Here is a 26903-nt window from a genome sequence, read left to right as displayed (position 1 = left end):
CTGTACCCAAGAAGTGTCAGTACTGATTGAGACTTCATTTCAATCTTTGTTCAAAACAAGCACAGCTGATAAATACAGCTGAATTCATGATCCCCATACAGCTGAAGTACTGAAAAATTAAAATAGTGTTTACTTTCTCAAGGGCATGTTGTAGCTTTACAGACACTATTACCTTGCACTAGCAATATCACCAGTGAAAAATGTTGAATTTTGAAGAAAAGTTCTTATTTCTAAAGAGTTAATACAATTTTAAAACCAACATTTTTCAGTATTCAAAAGACAGAGCATAACAGGTATTGAGAGAAACAGAACAGTAGAAATAATTCAAAATATGTGATGTATGTATATATACACAACTATATGATTTACATTTTAACTATACAAAAAAATACAGAATGCAGTGTTAAACAGAAAATCTAATTCTATTTGATAAAGCACTGGAATATGAAACAGAACCTAATTCAATTTTATAAACACTAAAACTGATTTACAGAGTATGTTATGCCAGATGTCCAGACAATAACAAGGCTAATTTAAGAGTACACAGAAAGACATGCAAAAACAGACTTTCAACTTGGATCAGCAGTACATCGGATTTTTTATTATTAACCATCTAGACTGCATTAAAATGTAACCTTCATTGCATCTTAAAGCTGTTTTTAAACCTAACTCATAATGTCCAGAACGTACTTGGATCCTCTGTGCTCATTTTGGACTCTGCTGGCCACATGCACAGACTATTCTTTTGATGAAATGTACAATAAAGCTATTTTTCTCCTTCTAGACAAACAGTCTCTGTTCCCAAGATTATTCAATCAGTTCAAGTGCAAAGGCATGCCAGGCACTCAAGAATGATGAAAGCATTTTAACACAGCGATCCTCCAAGGTCTATCTTAATTTCTTGGAAAATATTCTTCTGGATCACTCATCTCTACACAGTTTGGAAGATTTCGCATAGTGGCCATGGCTAAGAAAAGAACCACAGACTAAGACAGCTGAATGGATGTTACAGCTTATAAATATGAGTTTCTGTAAATGAAAATAGTATCTTGCAAATGAAACACATTTTAGGTGATAGCTACTGCATGTTATTTAGCAGCTGAGGAACACAGAAGAACTAATGAAATGTACTTTTTTTTGAGGTTTGCAAATAACCCTGAGTAACAGAAAAATTTGGGGTATCAGTCATCATACTGTCACATTTTACTCGTATGTCTGTAGTAAATGCTTAGAAAACAGGAATTTGGTTATCACTTTATCCATAGGTTCACACTGAAAAGATATATAGTACTGTATAATTAAGCAGTTAACAAAACAGTTATATTATTTCTGTTGAATTACTTTACAATTTTATTCAGTAGTACCTCTCAAGAATATGCATTTAAAAGATTTGGTTTTCTGTTAAGAAAATAATTCCAAGGCAAAATTAGGCTGAAATAAGCCTGATGAAATGCAGACAGTGAAGGCCAAAAGTTGGTAACTATGGTACTGAAAAGCTTTGCTCTGACAACTCCTGCAGTGGAATCATTTTGCTGTTGCAGCTCTTGGTGAAGGAAAAAGAAAGTTTCCTGACAGGTGGAAGCATCAGTGTTAGAGCATGGCTGATGCTACTCAAAAATGAGTAACAGCGATATGGTTGTGTTTCAATAACCCAACTCCTCATGTTAGATCTGTGCCAAATGAGAAGGAAAGATGTATGGGACAGGCAAGGAAAGCAAGACATCTAGGCTTTATGCCTGCAAGAATGAAATTGCTTCTCTTTAACAAGCCTAAATTGCTTTGGTCTTTTTTAAAGGTTACACTGAAACCAACATAATACCTACCAGTAAATTAGATAATTCATTTTACCTGTAGCAGGAATGCTACGCGAGTAAGTTAAACTACTTTTGATTTTTTTTTTTTTGTTAATGTATTTTAGCTGAAATATAGATGGTCTCTTCTGACTGACTTCTATAGGTTCAAATAACATTGCAACTCCAGTGAAAACATTTTTATAGCGTCACTGTCAGCTAATTAGGCCTTTAGATGGTTTAGATGGTTATGGGATCATGGGAGTCATTGTATTTTTGGTAATTGTCAAAAACCACAAACTACATTCATAAGGACGTTATAAACATTGTGACTGCTTATTATGACTGAATTCCAGCTCTGAAGGAGCAGAAAGATGCTTTCTGCTCGCAAGACAGACAAACATCAGTACACACGTGCACAAGCACCTGAGATGCTTACCAAAAACCCTAGAAGAAATTCAAGGAAATGTCTGTGTTGCCATATCAAGTCAGTTGGGCCCAATTCCACTTGGAAGAGTAAGGTACTCACTTTTACTCGTACAGTTGACACATGCCTGAGCCTGAATTCCCCCCTAAGTCAGTGATCTAGCTAACAAAGATTGAAGACTGACTTTCTACTTTACTTTCAGTGAACACTGTATGTTCAGCTGTACTGTAGAATCTGTATTTCCTAGCTGCTTAGGCACCAGAATTAGCTTCAAAACAGATGCCTTGCCTCAGTAAACAGCTGTCCTTTAGCAGTTGACATCACAAGATGTATGTGAAGGGAGGCCTGCAGTACCTTATAAGGAGTTCTACTGCTTGTATCATTTACTTTTTTATTACAGCACATTGTAGTTGAGTGGACAGCAGGTCCACAGGTCATTGTTTTAGGTCAGCAGCTTCCTCTGGCTGCAGTGAAGAAGATGTGGCAGAAAAAATGCTGCAGTTCCATCTTCTGGTAGAAGACTGAGGAAATCCCTTAGCTCCAGTTCCATTGCAACAATTGATAAAGTTTCTGCTCAGAGCAGGGGAGAAAATATAGTTTAGGCATTTTGAGTTTAGAACAAAGAAAAAAACACAAAGCATTAACAATGTAATTATTAATTAAAGTAATCAAATTATTTAAATATTGCAACTGGAATGACATTTGAGACATAGCCATTTGTGTGCAAACACAACTATGGGAAATCTAAAAAGGAAACTGAAATTATGACTTCAACCAAAAACAAGCCTCTATCTTGACATATCGGGTCTACACATGGCACTAACATTAATGAAGTCTGATCTAGTATTTCACAGGTTTTGTATGAAATGCAAAGCAAGCTCTGGAAATCTTATTAGTACCCTCGTTCATCCACTACAACTGGATGCTTTGCAAGAAGCATCTCAGACCAAGCTGTGTAATGTTATGTTTTTATGCAACTACAACACAGTTACTGCATGAAAATAAATCCAAAGAAAAACTGCTGGCACCCGAAACTAGAACTTTGTAAGAACTGTGCTACAGAATGCAATCCCACAATGCTGTTTTTCTCAGGCATTCCAATGGCATTCTTTGAACAATATATGTGCTTTATTTAATATTCCTAATTTGTCAAAACAATCACACTGGCTCCACAGCTATACACAATATTATAATTTCTTACAAACATGTAACAATAGGACTACACAACTACTAGGATAGATTTCTCTACTTTTAGTATTAGCATACTGGTTTTTTTAGTCTATGACTTAATCATCAATATACACTTAAGCCTCCCCTGTGTTATCACTAACAGCCTAGTATTTAAGAACCATATAGTCATTTAGCCTAGAAAAGAACGAATCAGAATTATTTCTTTTTAGTAGGTTTTTAATGGTGTCTATTCCTTACCAATACAGAAAGAGTATGATTACAACAATTTACCTGATTGCAATACAAAATTAATGTCCTGATTTTTATGAAGCTACACTGCCTACATTGCAGAATTCTGTGCTAATGACCAAAAAGGCTGCTAAACTGCATTAGCTTTAACTAAAGAAAAAGCGCCCCCCCCCTTTTTTTTTTCAAATTATCATCTCAATAGTCCTTAGTCTGAACATTTATTAACAATATTAGCTGATGAACAAAGCCGTCTGTAGCTGAGTTACAACCAATTGATTTACCTTTGAGTGAAGAAATAAGAACAGGGCAGTCCTTTCCAGTAAGTCTAGCTCTCTTGCAAAGTTCAGGAAGCAGCTTGTTCCACCACAGAGCCTAAGCCACAAAACCCAATAGCAAACGTATAAATAAACAAGAACTGAAATTAAGAGTACGAAAGACCTGCTAAAAATAACCTGAACTAAGCTCAGATGTGTACCAATACAGGTCAGTTATTATGAACTCAGTAAGTTGTTTATATAATGCTTTGAAATGCAGTGATTTTGCATATTCACTGTTTTTCAATCTTCAGTGTAACTTTTTTTCTGCCCAAAAATCTTTACACAGTGTCCCTCATAGCTGTATAGAAAAAAGTTTAGAAGACAAAAACAGTCACACAATTAGCAATACCAATGTAGTCAGAGAATTGTTTTTTTCTCCCAAAACAGCTTGATGGACAGTGGTGAAGAGCACTGCTCTGTCTCCTGACCTGGTCTGTCTCATTCCAACAGCCGTAGTAGTAAATTAGGTTTTGTGCACAATTTTGTAGGTAAGAATGGAGAGAAGGAAAAAGATTTCTTTCCTCCTTTAAAACTGGTAACTATTTTCTTTCACTTGTGTTCAGATGCAGTACTGCAACCTCACATTCTACTCTAACGTGGGAACAATCACAGAAACTATTTTCAGACACGAGTAAAAAGCTCAAATCTGGTTCTGAATAGAGTTCTAGTACATCTGTCTGATAGAGACCACATTTCCTGACTCTGGTCAGCAGAGCTCCATGCAATTAATTGAGTTGCTGTGCTGGGAAATGGAAATAAACTCCCACAGTCCTGGAACACTAGAATAAAATCAGTTCCAACACTGAAACTGTACAGAGGCCTAATGGGAAAATGGGACACAAGGACATAATCTTTCTGCTAGTGTACTGACATCATTCTGATCGCTAGAAGGTCAGAAGATGTCACTAGACCACAGGAAGAACACATTTAAGTGCAATTTTATTCAAGGGACCATGTTCTCTTGTCAGTTAGCTTATTACTAAGATTTCACATTATAAACATTGACAAACAATTCAGAACATAGTCAGTTAGTGAGAAACTAGATAGCTTTTCATTTACAGAAGAAAAAGAACATATCATTCTTTATTCTGAAGAACTCTGCCATTTAAAAGGCTATGCTTTACATTTACCACAACGAATAGAGTAAGTGGCAAAAGAAACTGGAGGAAAAAATATTCCATTACAATTACTGGGGACTGAGTTAAGAAATTAAAACACCAAGGAAGAGGTGGAAGCTAAGCAATTTACTTTGCCTGAAAGCTAGGCTATGTGATCCATCCAGAGTCCATCTGTACATACAGCATTTCAGTTTGGGAAAAACCCCAAATGATAGTGAACAACTGTACTGAAAGTAGCCCACCTGATTGTCACCTTTCAGCTCATGCTGAGCATAGAACACAGCTGCATCAGGACACCTTGTGAGCAGCTGGTCAATGGCTTCCTCGTACTTGCCCAGACGGGTATTGCACAGAACACGGATGGTGAGGCCGATGCTGTCAGCCTCTGTCAGGGGCTCCAAAACAGGCAGAGCTGAAGCTATATTGATTGACTGACTGCATAAAAGAGACTGAAGACAAGAAGTATTGTTTGGGTTTAAGACAAACACGGCAAAAAATGCTAATCATAGCCTTAGAAGAAAAGCCCTTACTTGTTGGAATAATCCTGAAATAATACTTCCTTTAATAAATATTGCTGAAAACTGGGAAAGCAAGTTTAGAGTAGATACAAATGTAAATACTGTTATTAACACAGCTCTTCACTCTTCAGTATTTTCTTCTTCCATCATTTCAGTCAACCTTTTATTTTGACTTGGATAGCTTAGGGGGGAAGAAGGGGAGTCTCCTGGAGAAAGCTGTTCACACAAACATGAATATTTGAAGAATGGATCTAAGATATAAAGCAGTAAGATGTAATACATGTTTCATACCTGTAGTCTTGAGATATCTTCATGGTAATCTTTGTCAGATGAACATCCCACTGACATTATGGAAGCTACCCACGGGACAATCAACCCAAAATGACTACAGGAATTTATCTATACAAGACAGAATTAAGTTGCAATAAAATAAACATTTCTGCTAGTGACAGTTCCATATGAAACTCATTGCGAGTAAAGAAAATTTTAATCTCAAATAGCATAATTTAGAAGAGCACCTACCCCTTCTTTCCTGGTTCATGCAATTTAATAACAAATAAACTGGAAATTTCTATTTAGTTCTGTATTTTAGCTTTCCTGTTCATAATTCTTTAAAATTCATCATTCACACGATTTCCTCATTTAGTTAGCTTTGTAAAATTGTAAATAATGCACCTGACAAATTCTTGTTTCGTTTTAAACCTTATTTCTATGCAGAGCTGACTCCTGCTGGAAGTATATTTGCAGATGTCCCCAAGGAGCAAGTCTGGCCAAAGCCAGAAATACTAATTTGTAACTGCACATCACCTTATTTTATTTCACTCTTGCTTCTTTTAAGAGATAAACTATCTAGAATTAAAATATTAAGGATGGTACTTGGATGGATTGTGGAGGAACACCGCAGTCCTAAAACTTCCTTTGCGTGGTTTACAACTTACTAGATCCTCTGTTGTTTTCAATGGCTTAGTCTGAGGAAGTTGCTTCTTTGATATTCTCCAAACATACTGAGAAGTAACCCTCAATAGGAGCTCCTGAAGTATTTCTTCCTGAGAGGACACTACAAGAAGAGCTTCCCAGAAATCCACAAGGAGCTGGGGAACAGTGTTTTCACTGCTATTACACAGCATCTAAGAATAAATACGATAGAAGACAGCAAGTTAGACTATAGTGATTATTAGTAGAAAAAGTTAGAAAAGACAGGAGGAACAGTTTTTCACTTTTACTAGAAGCAGAATTTTGATTTAATTTTTGTTCTGTGATTCTATGTAATACACTCCTATGCAAAGTAAAAAGTTCATCAGGTGATTTTAAGGTAATAAATTCTGACCAAAAGATTTGACTTCTTCAAGATTTACTCTACTGCTAGAAATGTCAGTACAACTGTCAGCAAGTATTTAGACTGCTAATGAAGAGGATTTTTACATATGCTGATAGACAAGTGTTTTGAAAAGAAGTCTCTATATGATAAGATCTGCTGTGCAGTTCAGCTGGGTATCATGGTAGGACCCACAAGGAGGATGTTTTAAGATCTGCTGTGCCAGCAAAAAGAATTTTTACTTGGTTTCCAAATGGTTTTAAACAACAACACTTGTTCTAATTGGAACTTCATGACTTGCTCTTTTTGATACAGGTCTTTCACAGTAACAGATATACTTAAGACTGCAACACACGTACATTGAAGAACATGCTTTAACCCAAGTGTTGCTATTCATTGTAGAAAAAAGAAAAAAACGTTTGTCTAGTCCCAGTTGAAAGAAAGAAAACTTCAGGGACACCAGAAAAACTATTAGTATTTCTTCTTATAAAGTGCAGACACATACTTTTCTTTCACGAATTTACACAGATCATCAGAACACTATATATCTGTTATGTATTTAAGCCAGATTCTTTAGAAGTATGTTTTAATTCTGAAGATTTCTTTAAAAGGAGATTATGGAATTAATTTATCTAAATTCTGTGACATTTCCATGGCCTTAGGAAGCTCAATTACTAGGAAGCTACTGAAAGTGTTCTGAGATCAGGGTATTTTCCATCCAAATGACAGGTTAAAAACAAAGAACTTAACGGGTTGTTTCTTTTGCTTTCTTTTTTTGCTTCACTTAACCAGTATTTCATTCCAGAAGATCCAGTTTCTGACTCTAACCATCTATCAAGACTAGACTATCTCCACCCCTCATCTCACTCTTTCTGAAGAAATGCTGAAATGTGAGTAAAGGAGCAATTGAGGCTGCTTTTCTTTCCCACAACAATGTCATTATGAAAAAAAAAATAGAAGCAAAACCAGTATCACAGGCCAACCTTGAAAAAGGTATCTGCTTCTTCTAGTTCAATTTTACTGTTCTCATGTAAAGCCACAGTGGCAGCCACCAGTAAACCAGGCTGCATCTCCTTCAGGTGAACAGCAAACTCAGTTGGCATAACAATTCCTTCCTTACGCTGCTGCAGGAGCCGTGGCTGCCCAATGAAGCCACAAGCCAGTGTTGTCTACAAACATAAATAGATATAAATCAGGTAAAGAATTCAATATACAGATTATTCTACTCAGTAAATTCAGTATTTCCTCAGGCAGTGAAATTTAGATGGAAGTAGTCAGGGAAGAAAGCAAATCCTTTCTGCAATTCATAGAGTAGCTCTCCAGAGACAGATCCAAACCACATTCTGGAGCAGTGACTCCTGAAAAACAGGCCTTGTGCCTAAACACTGAAAGTAATATGCAATTGAAAGATGGAGTTATTGTGCACATAAAATGGATTTCACTAAGTAATCCAAGACATTTGATGTACAGGGTGGTTTGTAAAATCACTGGCTGACTTTTCAAGAGGCTACTTTGCAGAAGTGTGATTTTTATTTTGAAAATATCCCTGAAACAATGATCAAAATGTGCTTCACTTTGCGCAACAAGAAGCTATTTTGAGTTATGTGAGTGCTTACAAAGATGAGTATAATATATTATTCCCATTTTAAAGACAGTGGCAAAATAATGCCTAAGTAAATTAAATTAATTGCACAAGACATATAAGGCAGACCTAGAAGAAATATTAAGATTAGCTTTCTGAAAATGTTTTTTCCTACTTTGAAATACAATGCTTTTTTAAAGGTGAAGAGCAATAGAACATATTTAACGGATCAGATTAGAAAGAAAGAAAATCCAACCAAAACCACTCAAGCTTAAACCACCTTATTCTCAAAATAACATCCAGGCAATGTGTTTGCTCACAACATGGCAATTTCACTTGATCGTGCTGCAAAAGCAGGTGGTGCTGAATATAATTTTTGAAACAGCTCCCCACAGCTCCAACCCTGGAACTCAAAACCAGCCACCTTTAAAAACTCTGCAGGACTTTTTCCACCAAAGCACAATATCTAACTTTGAATCAGCCATCCATTTATTTAAAAAATGTTTAGACTCCCAATATTCAGTTTCTGTTTCAAACTCTATCACATTTTAATATTCCACAGTCTTGATCAAACTCAACAAGAAGTAATTTACAGACTGGTCTCACACAATGTAAACATCTGTGGCAGAGACAGCTCCACTAACATTTTTGCCCCCATTGATGATGAATTCTTACTTTGATAGCTCTGAAGTAGGTTCTGATCTGGTCTTAAAAGAGTTAAGTGCTTTGATTCCACATAAAATGTGAAATTGTATACAGAAACTTTAGTTTGTAAGCACAATGGAAAATATTCTGTTCAAGAAAAATGTTATAATGGCTGTTTGCATACAGATGGTGTCTTGATGGGCATATATTAATTTCAGGTAGAGAGGTGTAGAAATGCTACTATACAATCCTCCCATGCAGCTGAAGAGCACTGGCAGAGTTGGTTATATCCCAGTAAAACAACATCTAATTGATCAAGAATAAAGAGCTTCAAAACTTGCTTATTTTGTAAGTCTTCACCAAGACACGACTACCCTATCTGCAGGGCAAACTGTACAGTCACAGTGTATGTCAGCCCTCCATTCTACTGTTACTGCAGACATTTAGTGGAGCCTACACAGCCTATCCGGGGAAAGAGGAGTGACTGGAAGCTTCTTTTACTGTAAAATGCAACTATAAGTCAAACTATTACCCTGGACTTTGTAAAGCATGAATTGCTCATGCTCTCGGCATACTTTACCTCCTTATAGGAGTGCATTTCATGTTCATACATTGCCAGGTCTCCCATTTTCAGAGCCAAGAAAGCCTTAGTAAGTGTCAGGACCACTGATGGCATCATCTTTTCTACTTTCTGAAGATACTTCACAGCTGTCAAAGGACATACGTTCCTCATGCTGGGACTGCAAAGAATATCAGGCAGCTGCACAGGGTCCGCGAGATAGAATATCTGGAGAACTTTATTTCCTGATTCCTATTGAAATAAAAGCCATTTGACAGTTTAGACCTTTGCAGATGTACATTCTTCTATGGCATATGAAAGTAGTGCAGTTCTGCTGTTTTGGTTTTTTTTTGTGGCAGGTTTGTTTGTATTTTTTAAAAACTGGCAAGTTCAGCTTAGGTATCAAATCACAGCACCTTTCCTGTTTCTCTCCTCCCTACTGTTAAAAGTAAAGGATTTATAACTGGTAGTGATTCAACCCATATTCTGGCATATTCTGGTAGGAGAACATCTACCAACAAAATCCATTGTTTTTAGCAATCTGTACAATTTAGCAATGATCAAAGAAACAGCTTGTTTTGCTACAGAAATGGGAGATGACAGAAATTTGAGGCAGGGCTTTCCTAAAACAGAAGTGTCTCTGTGCAAGAGAACCACATCGCAGCAACATGAATAATGATAGCCAAACCTGTAAGACGTTACTTGAACGCAGTCCAAAGCATCACAGGCACTGCTTGCTATTCAACAACAGTGGGAAAATAAAAATAATGTGAAAAAAACCCCTGTAAAACTGAAAAACCCCCCTGTAAAAAAAAAGCAGCTCAGCATTTTCAAAGGGAAAGTGATTAATATTTGATACACAATTCTTAAAGTCAGAACTAAATTAGCAGACTACAAATAAACCAACTTACTCCTACCTTACTTAATTCTTCATTTGAGTCTTCATTAAGAGAATGAGTTAAGTAAAATATAAATCCTTTCTCATATGTCTGTATTTCATCACCTTCTGCAACTTGTCTCTTTAAAACTTCAGTCATGGATAAACCTGACATTCTGTAGTATGGCAAAGCAAGGTGGTAATCCTTTGTGTCAAACCTGAAGGAAATAGAGAGGAAGGATAAAAGTAACAAAACAACTAAGGGCAATGCTTTTGCCATCACTCTTTGTAAGAACTAAAAGTACATAAAACAAAGTTGCAGGCACATAGTTATCTGCATATATTGTTCATATTCCACATAATTCTATTGAATTCAACATAATTCTGAATAATTGAATTCTGTTTAATGACAATAAAGACAACCAGAAGAGAAGAATAGACTAAGCTGGTTTTGTAAAACAGAAAGGTTTGTATGACATATGCAATACTAATGTAGAATAGCAAAGAATTATGGATTTTCATTTTAAAGTTACACCACTGAAAACACACACCTATGCCACTTTGATATCTAAAACATACCTGCTGTAGCAGTCTCCTAAGAAGGCACAACTTTCTCTGAATGCTCTTAGAAGATCTTCCTTCTCATCTGATTTAAGGAAATGAGGGTCCATTATAGCTGCTCTGACCAGTAAGTGAGCCTCACTTAGAAGATGGATGCAGCTCTCAGTCTTAACATTTTCATAAGTTCTACTATATTCTACCTAGAACAGACAGAACATATACTTAGGCTGCTGACAAAAATTAAGAATATACAGGAACAATTTTAATGAAGACAGCATGTGTTTGAAATAGAATTATGGGCTATTTACAAGAAATGTATTACACCATATTCAGCAATGACGTACATTAGAGATTAACTAGCAGTACTTATTTTTAGCAAATAACAAAAGCAGGAGTTGGGCAATACCATTTCTCTGTAAAGCTGAATTGTTGAAACAGTGTTTATAATATATAAATTCCAACCAGGCTCTGACTCAGAAGTTGTTCTGGATTTGATGCTGTCAGCCTTTCTGGAACTAGAGAAAAGAGTTGAGTTGTCAGTGTTGAAATAAACACTATGCAACCAAAAAAACCCCACTAATTTTGTAATTCAAATGCATAAATAGATATGTCTGCAGACCAGTGCTGGAGAGTTAAGCTGTGAATTTAAGTCATACTGGCTAATAACAGAATAGGGATAGGCATGTTAACACATAAGAGTCATCATCAGAACTGTCCTCTACATCTTCTCCTGTGCTTAACACCAGAGAGTATCAGGAATCATAGAATCATCAAATGGCTTGGCTTGGACCTTCAAGATCATCTAGTTCTAACCTCCCCATCATAGGCATGGGATTCCATCGACTGAACAGGTCAGACTGACCAGGGCCTTATCCAACCAGACCTTGAACAGTTAAGTAATTTAAATTAGCTGTTTAATCTCCTGTAAGGACTTAGTGCATAGTTGCCCCTGCAGCTCTATCACAGTGTTTGCCAACACATGGCATAAAGAGGTATCAGAATACTTTTATTCTAAAACTTTGGCTTGGTAAATAAAGCCCTAAGGTTAAAAATACTGTAAGAAAACACTCTTTTTGTTCTGTTTTTAAATTTTATTTTAACTGTAAACCTGTTTACATCTTTATTTTCAAATGATCGTGCTACATAGCTTAGTATTTGTCCATTATATTCTTTACAGAATGCAAAAGGTATATATTCTTCAAATGCCAATTTGATAGAGTATTTGAATACTTGAAACAATGCAACCGGCAGAAAATGTGCTTTTTACAAGAAAACTACAGTATTTTGAATTATCATTTTTCCTGACAGGCTTCTCCTTATCTTCTTCTGAATAATGTCTGCTCTGGACTTTAGGAAATACTGGGTCAACTAACTCCTCAATCAACTAAAGCTGTCCCACTCTCATTAATAAACTTAAACTGAGTTTAATAAATGTGGTTTCTGAGTAACTGCTTACAATAACTGCTTAAATATTTTATGAAAAATCTTCAAAAATGGAAAGGCAATAGCAGCTTCCCTGGAAACTTGTAAAAAGTCACATATACCTCTGGCTACACACATGCTATAACTCTAACTTGGGGCAAAGTCTGACCAACTTTGTCATGGATAACTACACTGACGTTCACAACTTTCTTGGCAAGAACCCTTAGGCAAAGATAAGACATTTAATTTTGTGCTACAACATATTTTGTAACCTGTAGCTTTGGCACTACATATTTTTGGTATTCTACATTTTTTACTTACATTATTTCTTCTATGTCAGTAAATACAATAGAATTGAAAAAAAAAAAGCTTGATAGCTCTTCTCAGTCACTTAGAAGGCAATTATTTCTCAATAGTTTTCAAGAGAGGAACCACGCTTAAATTGCAATATCCACAAGTTCAGCACTGTACACAGATCTGTAAGTACCAGCTCCCTAAAAGACACAAATCCTTACAGCATCCTTCTTGTAGGCTTTCTTCTTTCAGTAATATCTTCTGTGTCTGCCTTAGTCAAAAGAATTATATGGTTTTTGAAATGACAGATAGCTCTTGGTCCTATAAAAAGCTGCATTCTTAATGTACAGACATCCAGTGTGACAGGTGGACAAGCCTATAAAGGAAAGTGACTGTTCTGTAATTTCACTTGGTATGTACATTGAGTTTTTAAATAAATCAGAAAAAAAAGTAACCTTTGTACAATGATCTGACATTAAAAACATTCACTGGCTTGCCTAACTTTGAGGGCTTCATTTAAGCAAGAATAAAAATACTCATAAAGACCTGACAAGAATAATTTAATAATGAATGAAAAAAAAATATTTCACTCTTCAAAACAACTGCACAGTTTCAGCTATGCTTCTTAAAATAACTGAACCTCAGGTAGATGCCTAATGCAGAAAACTTTATCCCGATTAGTTTGAATTTGGCCACTAGTTATAAAAGTATTGATTTCAGTTGCTTATAAAAAGCAATTACAGATAGAAGTATTATATTTGCTTGCCTATTGTTACCTTACATAGCCAGTATTATTTTCCTGATTTGTTCTATATACACTTTTCACGTAAAACATATGCTATCATCTACACTGGACTAAAAATTAAAAAATGCAGCCTCATTTGCACAGAAATATTCTAAATTTACAGCCTGAAAAAGATAAAAATACTACACTTACAAATTAACATACATAGTGAAACAAGACAACACAGCGCTACAAGAGTAACCTGCTTTTTGAAGACACCTCAACATTTCTTGTAAGACGTAGAGGCCTACAGTGGTGGTCTGGAGGCTCTAGACTGCCCTGGGCCAGTGTGACCCAGAATGAGGCAGCTGTAAACCTGGTTTAAAAAAACAGCAGGAAAAATAGTAATGGCAAATAATAAAAATAACCACCATGACACTTCAAATTCCACACTGGGGCAGGGACACCCATGAGAGAACTGGCCCATGAAGGACTCACTAGCGCAGGGATGCCCCTGAGGGACTGTAGCCTGTGGAAGGATCCATGCCAAAGCTGATGGGCACACTGTGGATGGTAAGCTGCAGCACGGAAATCTGTGTAGGAATACAGCCTGCACACCTCTCCAAAACTCCTACAGACACAGAAGGCAGCCTGTTGACTGACTGGAGGAACTGTGATGGATTTGAATGTAACCCACAGTGAAAATGCAGAAAGCTGAGACTAGGGAATGAACAGGAGAGATTGTGTCACGTGCTGGTATTAGCTATCCAGAGCAGGGAATACATGTTTGACTCTTGAAAATTTTATAAAACTTCTGCTGTCCTATGGTTTCATTATATCTGCTGTCTACAAGCTCAGAAGAAATGCTCCTTAAATGCTACCTTAAAATATACCTCCATCTATCTTTCCTACTACTTTTATTAATGTGTATCACAATCTTTACATTCAATAGATTTTTACTGATAAGCAATTTAAGGAAGGGGAAAAGTTAAGACCTCCAAGAATCAAAAGCCCTCCTCCTAAAAAACATGCCCTAAGTATCTGGTAGCAGACTTGTTCGATTGCCTACAGGCCTCTTAGACAAACTGGTTTTTCAAGGGCACCTAAGAGAGAGAAACATCATACAATAAAAGAAAACTCTGCACTCTTTGTTCAATTTTATACAGAAAAGCATGGAATTTAGTTTTAAAAATAAGTGATTTTATAGCTTCTCGTGTTTTTGAAAACATTCTATAATGTTTAAAATTTTACATGGCAATAATAGATTGCTTCATTGAGACATCTGTAGACCACCAGAATACAAATGCCATTAATTTTGAATGTTATTTTATTGGTTCAGCCACCAGAAACAAACAGGATTTCAAACCTTAAGTGCCGTATCACTACCCCCATTCTATTAGTGAGGTAATGAGAGGTGTACCTTCACGGTCGTGTCAATATATGGATCCTCACCACGAGCTGCTGCTGCACTGCATCGCACTGTGAAGCACTGCAGGTTCTGACTAGACGAAAAGAAGAAAACACAACAATGAAGAAAAGAAATTAAGATTTGCAGAAGTCAGGTAGCCAAGACTACAGTTAATCAGCTCTTTTTCTTTTGAAGAAATGGGCTTAAAAGCCCAAGCAGGAGGGTATGCTGAACTAGCACATGAGCCTGACCAGAGATTTCCAGGAGGCTAAGAAGAATGTATCAGACAGCAGCACAGAGAAACATAGTAATACTATCAGTAAAACCATAAGCCTAGTACCTGGTAATGACGTGCAGGAATTGCGGAGTGAGGACTGCCTGCTCTGACTTCTCTGAATATTGGTAAGTAGAAATTAGTTCTACTAACTTCCCAAGAGAGTAGAGATATCCAACATGAGGTAAAGAGAAAAAGCAGAAGAGACTCAGAAGTTTTCTCTTGTTCTCAGTTTCCTCATAGGCTGTTGCAGAAATTCCTAAATATAACAACGAGAAAGGCATTTTATGTATTTCATAAATAAAAACCTGGCAATTCCATTCCAAGCCTGATGCCTGAAAGACAGAATCAAACCTGCCCAAGTTGCAGACTAGTTTTCTTAGTAGCTAGTAATAAGAAGTTTTATAAGAAGCTCAGTGTCAAAAAATTGTATGACATGTAACCTCATTTGGAAGCATTTTCACAAAAATATGTACGTAGCACCTAGTGAAGAAATTCTATAGATGTAACAGCATTAGAGAGTTCTAAAGTCACCAGAACTAAGCATCCATGGACTGAAAGCCTGATCTTAGACAATTACTTTTGAGTTGGAATGAATGCTCATCCAGAGCTGCAGCTCACAAAAAAGCAGGTATTGCTAAAGGGAAGGAAAGGCTGGAAATTACAGAATTTAATAGTATGCCACTTTAGCAGGTAACAGCTGTGATCATATTCTACAGACACTCTTATCAAAGCCTGTAAATCACACAAGAGCATAAGACAGCTGGAATTAAATGGCAAGTACCTCATTCTTTTCAGTCAGCTGCAAGTTAAATGAGGCATTGCTACTTAGCAGACAGTAAACCATCTCAAACTGAGTGAGGAGTCAGTAAAAGTCAAGGGCCAACCATATCCTAGGATGCATCAGGCACAGCATTGGTGGGGGTGCAGGGATGGGATTGTCCTGCTCTGCTCTGCACTGGGGAAGCATTAGCTTGAGTCCTGGGGGCCGTTTGGGGCACTATAATACAAGAAGGATATAAACCTATTAGACAAGAGAATAAGGGAGGGCTGAAAAGATGGTGAAGAGTCTGGAGCGGAGGCCATAGGAAGAGTGGCTGAGGACACTTGGTTTGTTCAGCCTGGAGGACATTAAGTAGAGATCTAAGAGCATTCCACATGAAGCTCCTGAGGGAATGAAGCTGCGTCAGGGGAGGGTTAGGTTGGCTATTAGGAAAAGGCTCTTTTCCCAGAGGGTTTTCAGGCACTGAAACAGGCTCCTCAGGGCAGTGGTCATGGCCCAAGCCTGCCAGAGCTCAAGGAGCATTTGGAAAATGCTCCCAGACACTTGGTGGGATTCTTAGGGTTCTCCTGCACAGGCCCAGGAGTTGGATTTGATGGTCCTTGTGAGTCCCTTCCAACTCAGGACATTCTATGATTCTACGAAATCTGACTGCAAACATACAGAATTAAATTCTTCCACGGGTCTTTTGGGGCTTGAGCTAGTAAACCCCTGAAATCTGTATTCATCCCTTCCAGTTTTAATTAAGGCCCTTCAGAAGGTAACTAGTATCTTAGTGATTGTTAAGGTTTACTACTCTGATATCCTCAGTTGGCTGAATGGCAGTCTAGTATCTTGTAACACTAAGAAGAATTTTATTAATGTAATGTAAAGAGTAACTGTTTTGCAACACAAAATGTATTGGTAAAGAACTGATACTAGCTGATTTAGTCACACTTACGGGGCGTTGAATTGGTATTTTAGTTCAAGGTTTATGTAGAACTTGGAGGAATTAAAATACTTTTTTGTTAACAGAAGCTCAGTTTAAATCATTGAAAAGGGAGAAAATATCTCAATTTAAAAACAAATCATACAGAAATTACACAGTGTATGAAAGAGGATACACAATGAAGCTCCTGCCTTTCGCAAGCCTCCTGTGACACGCTCCATGGTGTACTCATGCATATCCATTTACCTGTCTGGTATACAGGAAGCAGTTGAACAGAGTGCAACTTCATCTCTTCAGAAAACCCAAAAGGCGACTGGTCGGGTGCAAAACGTCTAGGAAAAAAGAAAAAAAAACATGCACTGCAGTGAAAAATTATTATTATTATATACTTTGGACAAGTAAACAGCACTGGCTACAAGAGGCAAAGCTCATGTTTTAACACTCAACAACAATGCACACTCCTACTACCAATGCCATTTATACCAATGCCAAGAAGCACATGGCACAGCTAGATAGAAATCTATTAATAAGAGTTCCTGCAACCCAAATCCTCTCTCTTCGCTTGTCTGCAAGATGCATGTCAACCTCTGACATCACTGAAGAAATCCCGCAACTGATTTTGACCTCAATTTAACCTTTTTTTTCCTCTTTCTTTTTACTCCACTGAGCTATATGGAACACCATGCCATGTCCAACACTACTTTATTTCTACTATGTGTCATCCTTTTCCCTGCTTTGCTTTGGAATTCACTGTTGGATCCTGGCATCAATTCTTCCTTAGCTTTTGATAGAAATTTTGGTGAAAAATTATTAATAAATCGGCTTTCTGAGGAGGGGACCTTGAGATGCAGGTGCTGAACTCTTCTCCATAGGATCCTGGGAAAGGCTTAAAGCTGTGCCAGGGGGAGGTTTACACTTGACATGAGGAACCATTTTCTTACCAAGAATGGTGAAACACTAAATAGGCTTCCTAGAGAGATGGCTGATGCCCTAGAACTGTCACTGTTTAAGCAGCGTTTGGACTGTGCCTTTAACAATACACTTTAACAGTGGCTCACTCCTGAAGTGGTCAGGCAATTGCAGATGATTGCTGCAGATTCCCTTCCAAGTGAAATATTCCAAGATACTAAAAATGGACTTTCCTCAGTATCCCATGATTTTCTCAGTTCAAAAGAAACACCAAACCTTATAAAAACCCCAGAAGTCAAAATATCAGGAGTTTCCTTTCAAAGAGACAAAACACACAACACAGTTTAGTTTTTTTGTAGTAAATTAACCCATAAAAGGGAAAACACGTCTGTAATACCTGAAAAGCAAATACTGCACTTGGAAGTGCTTTGTGTCTTCTGTAGGTAACTCTGTAGATTCCAGTGTGACAGGTATCTCACATAGCTTACTTTCTTCCCCAAGCAGTTCCACTGGCTTGTGACATATGATGAACTCATCTAATTCAAGCTGTAAAGGATGTGTTGAAGGAGTTTCATCTTTCACACCTGAACAATGAAAATGCTATCTTAATTGTTCAAACCATTCCATGCAGCAGTAAGAAAATAGTATGACAATATCAATTAAATACTCCAATTACAGCTACCCTGCTAGCACTGGCTTCCTCAAACCACAAGATTTTGAAAACAGCCATACTAGAGGATGGGAACAATTCCTATTTAACCATCAACACTCTGAATATTTAAGAGTCAAGATTTCTGGGGAAAAAAAAACCCTAACAGGTAAACTGTTCACTAGAAGGTCAGTCACAGACAACCGGTGCCACAAATGGCTGGTTGTCAAAAAATGTTGACTTTTGGCTGAAGAGGTTTTGAGAAGGCAAAGGCAGCTATCACAGGAAGCTATGATAGCTTATCTTTAGCTCACTTAAGTCCTGGAAGGCAAATCCTAATAACACTCAGAAAGTAACTTGAACTTTTCTATGTAGTTTTTAGTAATTAAAAAATCTAGGGGGAGGACACCATTGTCTGAGTACAGACCCATCTTCACTCAGTGAAGAACACTGCATTTGTATTGTCCCAAGTCTTATTTACTTGTAAATTTTTTCTAGGTGCAGTTTTCATTTCTAAACGACCCTCCTTTTAAGTTTCTTCAATTATAAAGAAAAGACCTTCCTAAGGTTTGTTGATCTGATACATATATTTTTGGAAAAGTGGGGATTGATAATTTATTACATATGGATTGATATCTTGCAATACACAGGAATGAAACCTCCTGAGTACATTTATTTCTGGGATTTTATAATTCTAAGACAATGCCCTGAATAATAAAAAGGACTGAAAAAGGAAAATTTACTTGATTATGGCAGGTTCTGAGCCTAACAGTTAAAAAAATACACAGACATCACATCAGAAACATTCTTAATTGTGTAAGCCAGTTACTTAGGCAGTGACACTGACAGAATAACTTTTCTGAACACATCACACTGACTTACTACTACTATTTTAACTTGGCCCATTGTGGCACCCTAAAACAAGGACTTAATTCTGTGTCTGCAGAGGCTCTAAAGATGAAGCATGATGGCATATTTGTTTGAAATGTTACCCGCAACTGCAGGTTAGTACAACTTTTCATGCTCTAGAATATTCAGCTGATAGTCAGTGATAGGACAATCTGGAAATATCTTCTGAAGGGCAAAGACCTTGTTCAAGACTACTTTCAGAACAATGGGAATCAATTAGCAGATTCTTGGAGATTAAAAAAAATTAAAAATTTATTTCAGCACCTACCTCCATCCACAGCCTTTTCTGGTGCACTGACTCCCTGAGCATATTGCTCTGTCCTGTCTGCACTTTGCTGGACCAGTTCCAGTTTCAGGATTAGAACATCCAGCTCTGTTGTTATGGCTATATGTCTGGCACAAAATGCAACTTCGGCAGGAATGAGGTTATCAATGTGCAAAATTAAGGAGCGTTCAAAATCTAACACAGTCAAATTCTGGTTTATGACACAGTATTTCAAACAGAACATGACTAATTTATTCTTGCAGCCCACAAGTAGATCTCCATTCACAGGACAACATGAAATGCACAGTGGAGGATCTGAAAGTGGCATTTCAACAACTGACATCTGTTCTTTTAAGGCTTCACTGTATGACTCTTCCATCTTGTGACCAACCATACGGACACACACGCGAGAATTCCCTGCAGACATGCATCTCCAGTTCATATATGCTCTTAGGAAAGTTGCTTTGCTTTTTTCTTCAATTGTCACCAGATAGTCTCCTTAAAAGAAAGCAGTCGTACTGATAATAATTTAAAAATAGATTACAGTTTCTGAGCTCTTTATCTGCTGTAGTACTTTACAAAGAACATCTTCAAGTCTCAACTCTTACAAAAAATTCCAAAACCAGTTTTCACCAATATTCCTCTAATTGAATACAAAGCGGAAATTTCTTTGCTGGGTGGCACAAACTTCACACACCACTAAAAGCAAAGACTTACAGATGTAGGTCCAGAGTAAGCCCTGTGTGAATCCTCTCTGTAAGTTTTGATTGCATACAAGGTTCCCCCCACCTCCCCGCCTTCTCATATCCTTTAATGAGGAAACGGTTTGTTCTCTACAGACCATGGAAAGCAATGGACTCGTGAAGAGCTGTGGAATGGGCTGGAACGACCACCCCACTCCGTGCTCTAAAAACAAAATACAAAAAACAATTTTAAAAACCCCGAAACAAAGAAACAACAAAGCAAGCAGGGCGGGAGCACAGACCGCAGCCGAGGCGGAGGCAGACGAGGAAGGGAGACGCGGTTCCCACCCTCCGGGCAGGCCCGAGCGCTGCCGGCGCTGGGACCGGCCCGCACTGCCCGGTCCGGCCCGCAGGCCGGCCCGCTTCAGCAGGCGCGCCCCACCGCCGGCCCGGCAGTAGCCTGAGAAAGCGCCCGAGGGAGACGAGGACGGGAGGGCCAGGCCCTCCTTCCGCGGCAGAGCCCGAGCGGCTTGGTTCGCCGCCCGCATCCCGCCGCCTCCCGCCCTCAGCCCGGCTAGCCCTCCATCCCCACCCGGCGGAGCCCCAGGGCCGCTCCACGCACTCAGACCTGACGCGTCCCGGTCTCCCCGGCCGAGCACTCACGGACCCAGCGATGGCCGGGACTGACCTGCCGAGCTGTGCGCCATACGCAGCACCTGACCCAGCGTGGCGAAGGAGCCCAGGGCCTCGCAGCGGCCCTGTTCGCGCACGGTAAACACCTCCACCCTGCAGCTGGCCGCCGTGCTGGCAACGAACAGCACGTCTTGACCACAGCAGAAGTGCGCCGGTTCTTGCTTGCAGGGCACTACTCGCTGCGACCCGAACGGGTGCAGGTTGTAAAGCTGCACCATGGTCCCGAAAAGTTCCGCCGCAGCCGCGCACGGAGCAGCCGCAGCCTGCCGGGGCGGCGCCCAGCACTTCCGCGGTGGGCAGAGCCGCCTCCGCGCGGCGCTGCGCGGGGCGGGCTCAGGCGGCAGTGTGTGGCCGCCTCCGCACAGGTACCCTCACACGAGGTTCCGTGTGGCCTTGGCGTGACTCAGTGGCTGGGTGACACCCCCGGGAATCTTCCGTCATGGCAGAACAGCGCCGTACACTGGTGGAGCTGTCGAGTGGGAAGAGAAACTGGAAGTGATCCATGAGAAGTCAGACGGAGGACTGAGAACGGTGGCTCATAAATGGAAGACCTTGCTGGCGGGTGTTTAGTCCATGGTTTGTGTGCAGAGCAGCTTTCGCTTGGGCACAGCTTGGAGCTGCTACTGCCAGCAGAAACGTGCCTAATGCATTAGACTACTGAAACCTGGGTTCTTCGAGTCTCCTAGCATCAAAAGCAGATATTTTTCGTACTTAAATGCAGCAATTCTTTCTTAATAGCCAACACCCCCCTCCCCCAAACAAAAGTCTAGTTATTTCACAGAATATTCCCTCAAGGATCACTCAGCTAAAGGGCCTATATGAGGACTGAAACCACAACCTTGGTGTTGTTAGCACCATGCTGTAACTGGCTGGGTCAGCACTTTTTGCACAAGCCATATGTCCTATGATAAAGCTGCTTCTAAAGCTCTATTCATGTGAGCATAGTAGTAAATGCTAATGTAGGAAGGTAAAAATTACTATGTACTTTTAAAGCAGGTAACAGATCCGCTACCAAAATCTGCAATCTCAAATTGTCCTTCCTTCATGAATATGCACATTAATAGTGAAGAAAAAAAAATAAAAAAGCAGCAGTATAATCTTTAGAACTTTATTTGGAAGCACATCTGAAAACAAACAAACAGGGTTCTGCAATTTTTTATTTTTTTTTGGTAAATAGATTTTTCCAGGCTTTAGTTTTCTCAATATTCATCTCCTTCTTCAGCCTCTGCTTCTACTGAGTCTAGGCCAACTTCTTCATAATCTTTCTCAAGGGCAGCCAGGTCTTCCCGGGCTTCAGAAAATTCTCCTTCCTCCATTCCCTCCCCAACATACCAATGCACAAAGGCACGCTTAGTATACATGAGATCAAATTTGTGGTCGAGCCGAGCCCATGCTTCTGCAATAGCAGTTGTGTTACTCAGCATACACACAGCCCGCTGCACCTTGGCAAGATCAGCACCTGGCACCACAGTTGGAGGCTGGTAGTTAATGCCCACCTTCAAGAAAAAAAAAGAGAACTTCCCTTAGGAATGTCAAGGCTTAAAGACTCATTTCTGTTAACAAAAATCACCATGATTACAAATAAATAAAAAGCTTAGTTAATTTTGTACTTTATCAAAATATTTAACAGGGACATTACAACATTGTAGCACAACTGTCACCTCTGAAGACTACACAATTCCTAATCACTTAGACATAGAGTACTTAAAAGGCTACATACCTTAAATCCAGTTGGGCACCAATCCACAAACTGAATGGTACGTTTAGTCTTGATAGTGGCAATGGCTGCATTGACATCTTTGGGCACAACATCGCCTCTGTATAACATGCAGCAGGCCATGTATTTGCCATGGCGAGGGTCACATTTGACCATCTGGTTGGCTGGTTCAAAGCAAGCATGGGTAATTTCAGCCACAGATAACTGCTCATGATATGCTTTTTCAGCGGAGATGATGGGGGCATATGTTACCAAGGGGAAATGGATTCGTGGGTATGGAACCAGGTTAGTTTGAAATTCTGTCAGATCTACATTGAGGGCTCCATCAAAACGCAGTGAAGCTGTGATGGATGAAACAATTTGCCCAATTAATCGGTTTAAATTGGTGTAAGTAGGACGGCCAATGTCCAGGTTACGACGACATATATCATAAATGGCTTCATTATCTACCATAAAGGCACAGTCTGAATGCTCTAATGTTGTGTGAGTAGTTAGAATTGAGTTGTAGGGTTCCACTACAGCAGTGGAAACTTGTGGTGCTGGATAAATTGCAAACTCCAGTTTAGATTTCTTGCCATAGTCAACAGATAGCCTTTCCATGAGCAGTGATGCAAACCCTGAACCAGTGCCTCCACCAAAACTATGAAAGATAAGAAAGCCTTGCAGCCCTGTGCACAGGTCAGCCTATAACGAGGTGGAAAAAAATGTGAGAAAAAAAGTTATCGATGGTTTTGGAGAAATCAGTATTAAAATAAACATTCAAAAGTATTTCTGTCATAAGTTTGCTGGTTTTGCATTGTCAATATTTAGAAAACAGTGTTCTTGAAAGGTTCTGGTTTAACTGATTGAGTTTTTATTTAAAGGGGGGATGGGGCACACCAGGAGATAAAAGGTTTATTTTGAACAATTAACTATGCACAAAATGGTTAACAAAAAACCAGCAAACCATCAATACAGCTAGCTATAGAGCTGTATCAATTACTTTAAATACTAACTTGCAGCATAAATCCTTACCAGTTTGCGAATGCGGTCCAGCACTAGATCAACAATCTCTTTTCCAATGGTATAATGGCCTCTGGCATAATTATTGGCTGCATCTTCTTTCCCAGTAATGAGCTGCTCAGGATGGAATAACTGCCTGTACGTGCCTGTACGTACTTCATCTACAAAAAACCCCAAAATACCACATCATAAATTTGATCGGTTCTGTGTGTGCTGCCTAGTGACTACACACAAAGTACATGTGTCAGAAAAGTGTAGACAGCATCTCTAACTACACACAGCTTGTCTGTCTAGTCTAAGAAATTGGCACAACTTCTGCCCCTTTGTTTCAGGGTAAACATCAGGCACACACAAAGCAGTATTTATACTCAAGGAACACAGACAGCACTCAGAAAACTACATTACAGGTACAGACACAATACTGGATAGCACTCAAGCAAAACTCTGTATGCAGTGCAGCAGTCTGAAAAGATGATCCACATCATAAAAAAGTTCTCTTGTTTTCCAGATATTGTTACTGGTAGATCATTATTTAATTTCTTTCAAGTAACAATAACCACAAATGTCAAAACAGCATCCAGACACATATTTTAAAATCTATAGTGTTCTAAACAAACAAAAAAGACAGTAGGGAATCTGTAAAGGATCCTCACTTTTTCACTAAAGATCTTTAATGTTGGGTACATACCAACTACGGTTGGTTCTAGGTCTACAAACACTGCTCTCGGAACATGTTTACCAGCTCCTGTCTCACTGAAGAAAGTGTTAAATGAATCATCTCCACGTCCCATAGTATTATCACTAGGCACTTGACCATCAGGCTGGATCCCATGTTCAAGACAATACAATTCCCAACATGCATTGCCAATCTGAACACCAGCCTGGCCAACATGGATGGATATGCATTCACGCTGCAAAGTAAAAAGAGAATGATAATGAATCATGGAGCTGCCTGCCCATGGGTTGTATCTTCATTGATCTTTCTCTGCTGCAATATTCCCTGGCTACCCTTAAGTGACAATTTAGGAGAACAAGTTGTTGGCTGCTGGCAAGACACTACTCACCTTTGCTGACCTGCACTGACTTTGTGAATATTGGAAGATCTTAAAGACAACATAGTCCCTCTGTGAACGCAAATTCATTATCCCTTACAATGCTGCATGTATATTCCATCTTTAATATTCAGCCTAGTTTCTGTTTACTCTTCTTTTAGTTTTTGGAAGACCTCTTTATAGAATATCCCCCCAATTTCCTTAACTTGTTTCCACACAATATACTGGGTAACTGTTTCAAGAATCTTTCCTGCACAGGACTATTCAGTACATTTTCCTTTATAATAAGCATACCAGTATCTAGGCCCTAACAATTAGTACGTCTTTTTATTCACACATATTCATATGTGAAATCATTTTAAGAGTCCCAATCACACATAATCTGCCCCCTTTAAGCTAGCTCCTTTGATTCTAAGCAACTGTACCATGTATGTTTAACCTCCCAATACCTCAATTGCCTTACACCTGAGATGAAAACAAGCTGTTTTCTAATTTACTGTTAGAGTGTATCTAGAAAAAAGCAGAGGTGGAAAAGAAACAGCAAGATATTTGGGCTGCTCTTTCCCGTTTCCTTGGTAGCTTCATCAAATTCCAGTCTCCGCTCCAACCCCGCATATCCACCACGAGACTCGCGGCGACCACCGGGCCCCTGACGGCCGCCGGCCACACCCACCCCCTCCCCTGATTGGCTACCCCCAGCGACTGGCGCACGGCACGCACCGCCCGGCCCGCCCCTGACGGCCGCCGGCCACGCCCCCTCCTCTGATTGGCTATGCCCAGGGAGCCGCTCCCGTCGCGCGCCGCCCGGCCCGTCCCTCGAGCACGCGCCGTGCCTCCTACGGCTTCGCGCGCCAAGGCAGCCCAAAACCGGCAAACAGATCTGGCCGGCGGCCACCATGCCCTGTCCCGCTATCTCCCCGCCGCCCGGATAGAGGTCCCAGTTCGTCTCTCGCGTTTTCGCGTGGGAGGTGCCTGCTGCGAACAGACTTCCTTTGCATATATCTTGTCATGCTAGCTATCGGCCGGTTTCTATGCCTAGCCTCCCCTAAAGCTACTAAGCTTTCATACTAATTTCTCTCCTCCCCAACCCTTCTGCCTTAGAGCTACCACGGGGACTTCAAGCAGACTGCCTGCGAGTCCTGCCGCAGCACGTGCAGTCATGAACTCCCCTCAAATGCCGCAACAGACGCGGTCCCAAACGCCCTTTCTCCCCCCGCGGCCACAAGGAATCCGTCTCCCAAACGCCCTTTCTCCCCCCGCAGCCACAAGGATCCCGTCTCCCACCATGGTGCCTCGTTAAGGTGACGAACTCCGACTGCGCCACAATACGTCCTCCGCCGCGACCGACCAGCACCAACTGCCGACCGTTAACCGCCTCGCACCCCTCGCCTCAGGTGCTGGCTCCCCATTGGCCATTACCCGCGCGGACTGCGCGCGAGAGAAGGCCTCTGATTGGCCGAGGGTGCTCTTCTCCCGGCGAGGGAGAAGACGGCCACGAGGCAGAGGCGTGCGCGGGGGCGGGGCTTGAGCGGCCCGGCGCGGGGCGCGCGCGGCCTGCCCTCGGGAGGCGGGAGGAGGCCGCGGGGTGCCGGAGCTTGCTGCCGAGGCCTGCCGGAGCGATGCAGTGGTGTCGCAGTGCTCAGTTGTCTTCCTATGTCATCGTCGTCTGTACTGGTGAGGTGAAAGGCAAGTACAAGTTCCTGTAGCCTCTCCTGATAGTAAAAGGATACATATCTGCTTTCCCAAGGGAGATTTATTTAATAGAAATACAAAACTGAGTGGTACTATAATTACAGTGCCACTCTGTGAGTAGTGAGCGCGCTCTCCATTCCCTGCTTTTGACTAGGTAGATTCACTTTGGCACTGCTGGAGATTGTGTCATTAAGTCCTTAAACCAGCTGAGGAAGAGGGAGGAGACAGGTGCCTTTTTGCTTATATGCTCAGAATGAAATATTAGTAAGAATGTCAAATGAAGTGTCAAATAAAGAGATTTATTGCTCTTGAAATATAAGAATACTAGCGTATTCCAAAGAAATAGGTCAAAATATAACATCTTGATCCCTTT

The 26903-nt window shown here is 40.0% G+C and overlaps 3 protein-coding genes across 13 annotated transcripts in view; 1 reads left to right on the top strand and 2 right to left on the bottom strand.

Annotated features, from left to right (window-relative positions):
• The window catches only part of LOC120504433 (ceruloplasmin), a 29145-nt gene extending 16290 nt beyond the window's left edge, over positions 1 to 12855 (top strand). For 5 of the 7 annotated variants that reach the window (XM_039713940.1, XM_039713943.1, XM_039713944.1 and 2 more), the window contains one exon: positions 785 to 1986. In XM_039713940.1, coding sequence (XP_039569874.1) covers positions 785 to 855 — 71 coding nt within the window. In that variant the 3' untranslated portion in view covers positions 856 to 1986. Of the gene's footprint in view, positions 1 to 493; positions 1987 to 7709; positions 7795 to 12436 lie in introns of those variants that run through there. The other 2 variants (XM_039713941.1, XM_039713942.1) reach the window with 2 other exon arrangements.
• HPS3 (HPS3 biogenesis of lysosomal organelles complex 2 subunit 1) lies at positions 1885 to 21442 on the bottom strand. The gene is made up of 17 exons (XM_039713947.1): positions 21063 to 21442; positions 19695 to 20189; positions 18266 to 18452; positions 17206 to 17291; positions 15317 to 15509; positions 14989 to 15070; positions 13066 to 13220; positions 11535 to 11643; positions 11147 to 11328; positions 10608 to 10785; positions 9712 to 9942; positions 7888 to 8073; positions 6528 to 6716; positions 5881 to 5988; positions 5314 to 5520; positions 3918 to 4008; positions 1885 to 2787 (listed from the first exon to the last, which is right to left on the bottom strand). The coding sequence occupies exons 1-17, from the start codon at positions 21283 to 21285 to the stop codon at positions 2660 to 2662; spliced, it is 3030 nt and encodes a 1009-aa protein (XP_039569881.1). The 5' UTR covers positions 21286 to 21442; the 3' UTR covers positions 1885 to 2659.
• A 196-nt stretch (positions 21443 to 21638) lies between these two features.
• On the bottom strand, positions 21639 to 26528 carry LOC120504435 (tubulin alpha-3 chain). Of its 5 annotated transcripts, XM_039713952.1 has the most exons (6): positions 25288 to 25494; positions 24851 to 24910; positions 24475 to 24697; positions 23799 to 23947; positions 22788 to 23468; positions 21639 to 22563 (listed from the first exon to the last, which is right to left on the bottom strand). In XM_039713952.1, exons 3-6 carry the CDS (start codon positions 24575 to 24577, stop codon positions 22267 to 22269), a joined length of 1230 nt encoding a protein of 409 aa, XP_039569886.1. In that variant the 5' UTR covers positions 24578 to 24697; positions 24851 to 24910; positions 25288 to 25494; the 3' UTR covers positions 21639 to 22266. The 5 variants fall into 5 exon arrangements, with proteins under 5 accessions (XP_039569886.1, XP_039569884.1, XP_039569883.1 ...); XM_039713950.1 differs by lacking the exons at positions 24851 to 24910; positions 25288 to 25494 and adding an exon at positions 26123 to 26528; XM_039713949.1 differs by having other exon boundaries at positions 24851 to 25494.
• Between the last annotated feature and the right edge of the window lie 375 nt (positions 26529 to 26903).

Source organism: Passer montanus, unplaced genomic scaffold (genome assembly GCF_014805655.1).
Source record: "Passer montanus isolate IOZ18808 unplaced genomic scaffold, ASM1480565v1 scaffold29, whole genome shotgun sequence".
Lineage (NCBI taxonomy): Eukaryota > Metazoa > Chordata > Aves > Passeriformes > Passeridae > Passer > Passer montanus.
This window is presented reverse-complemented; position numbering and strand designations above follow the sequence as displayed.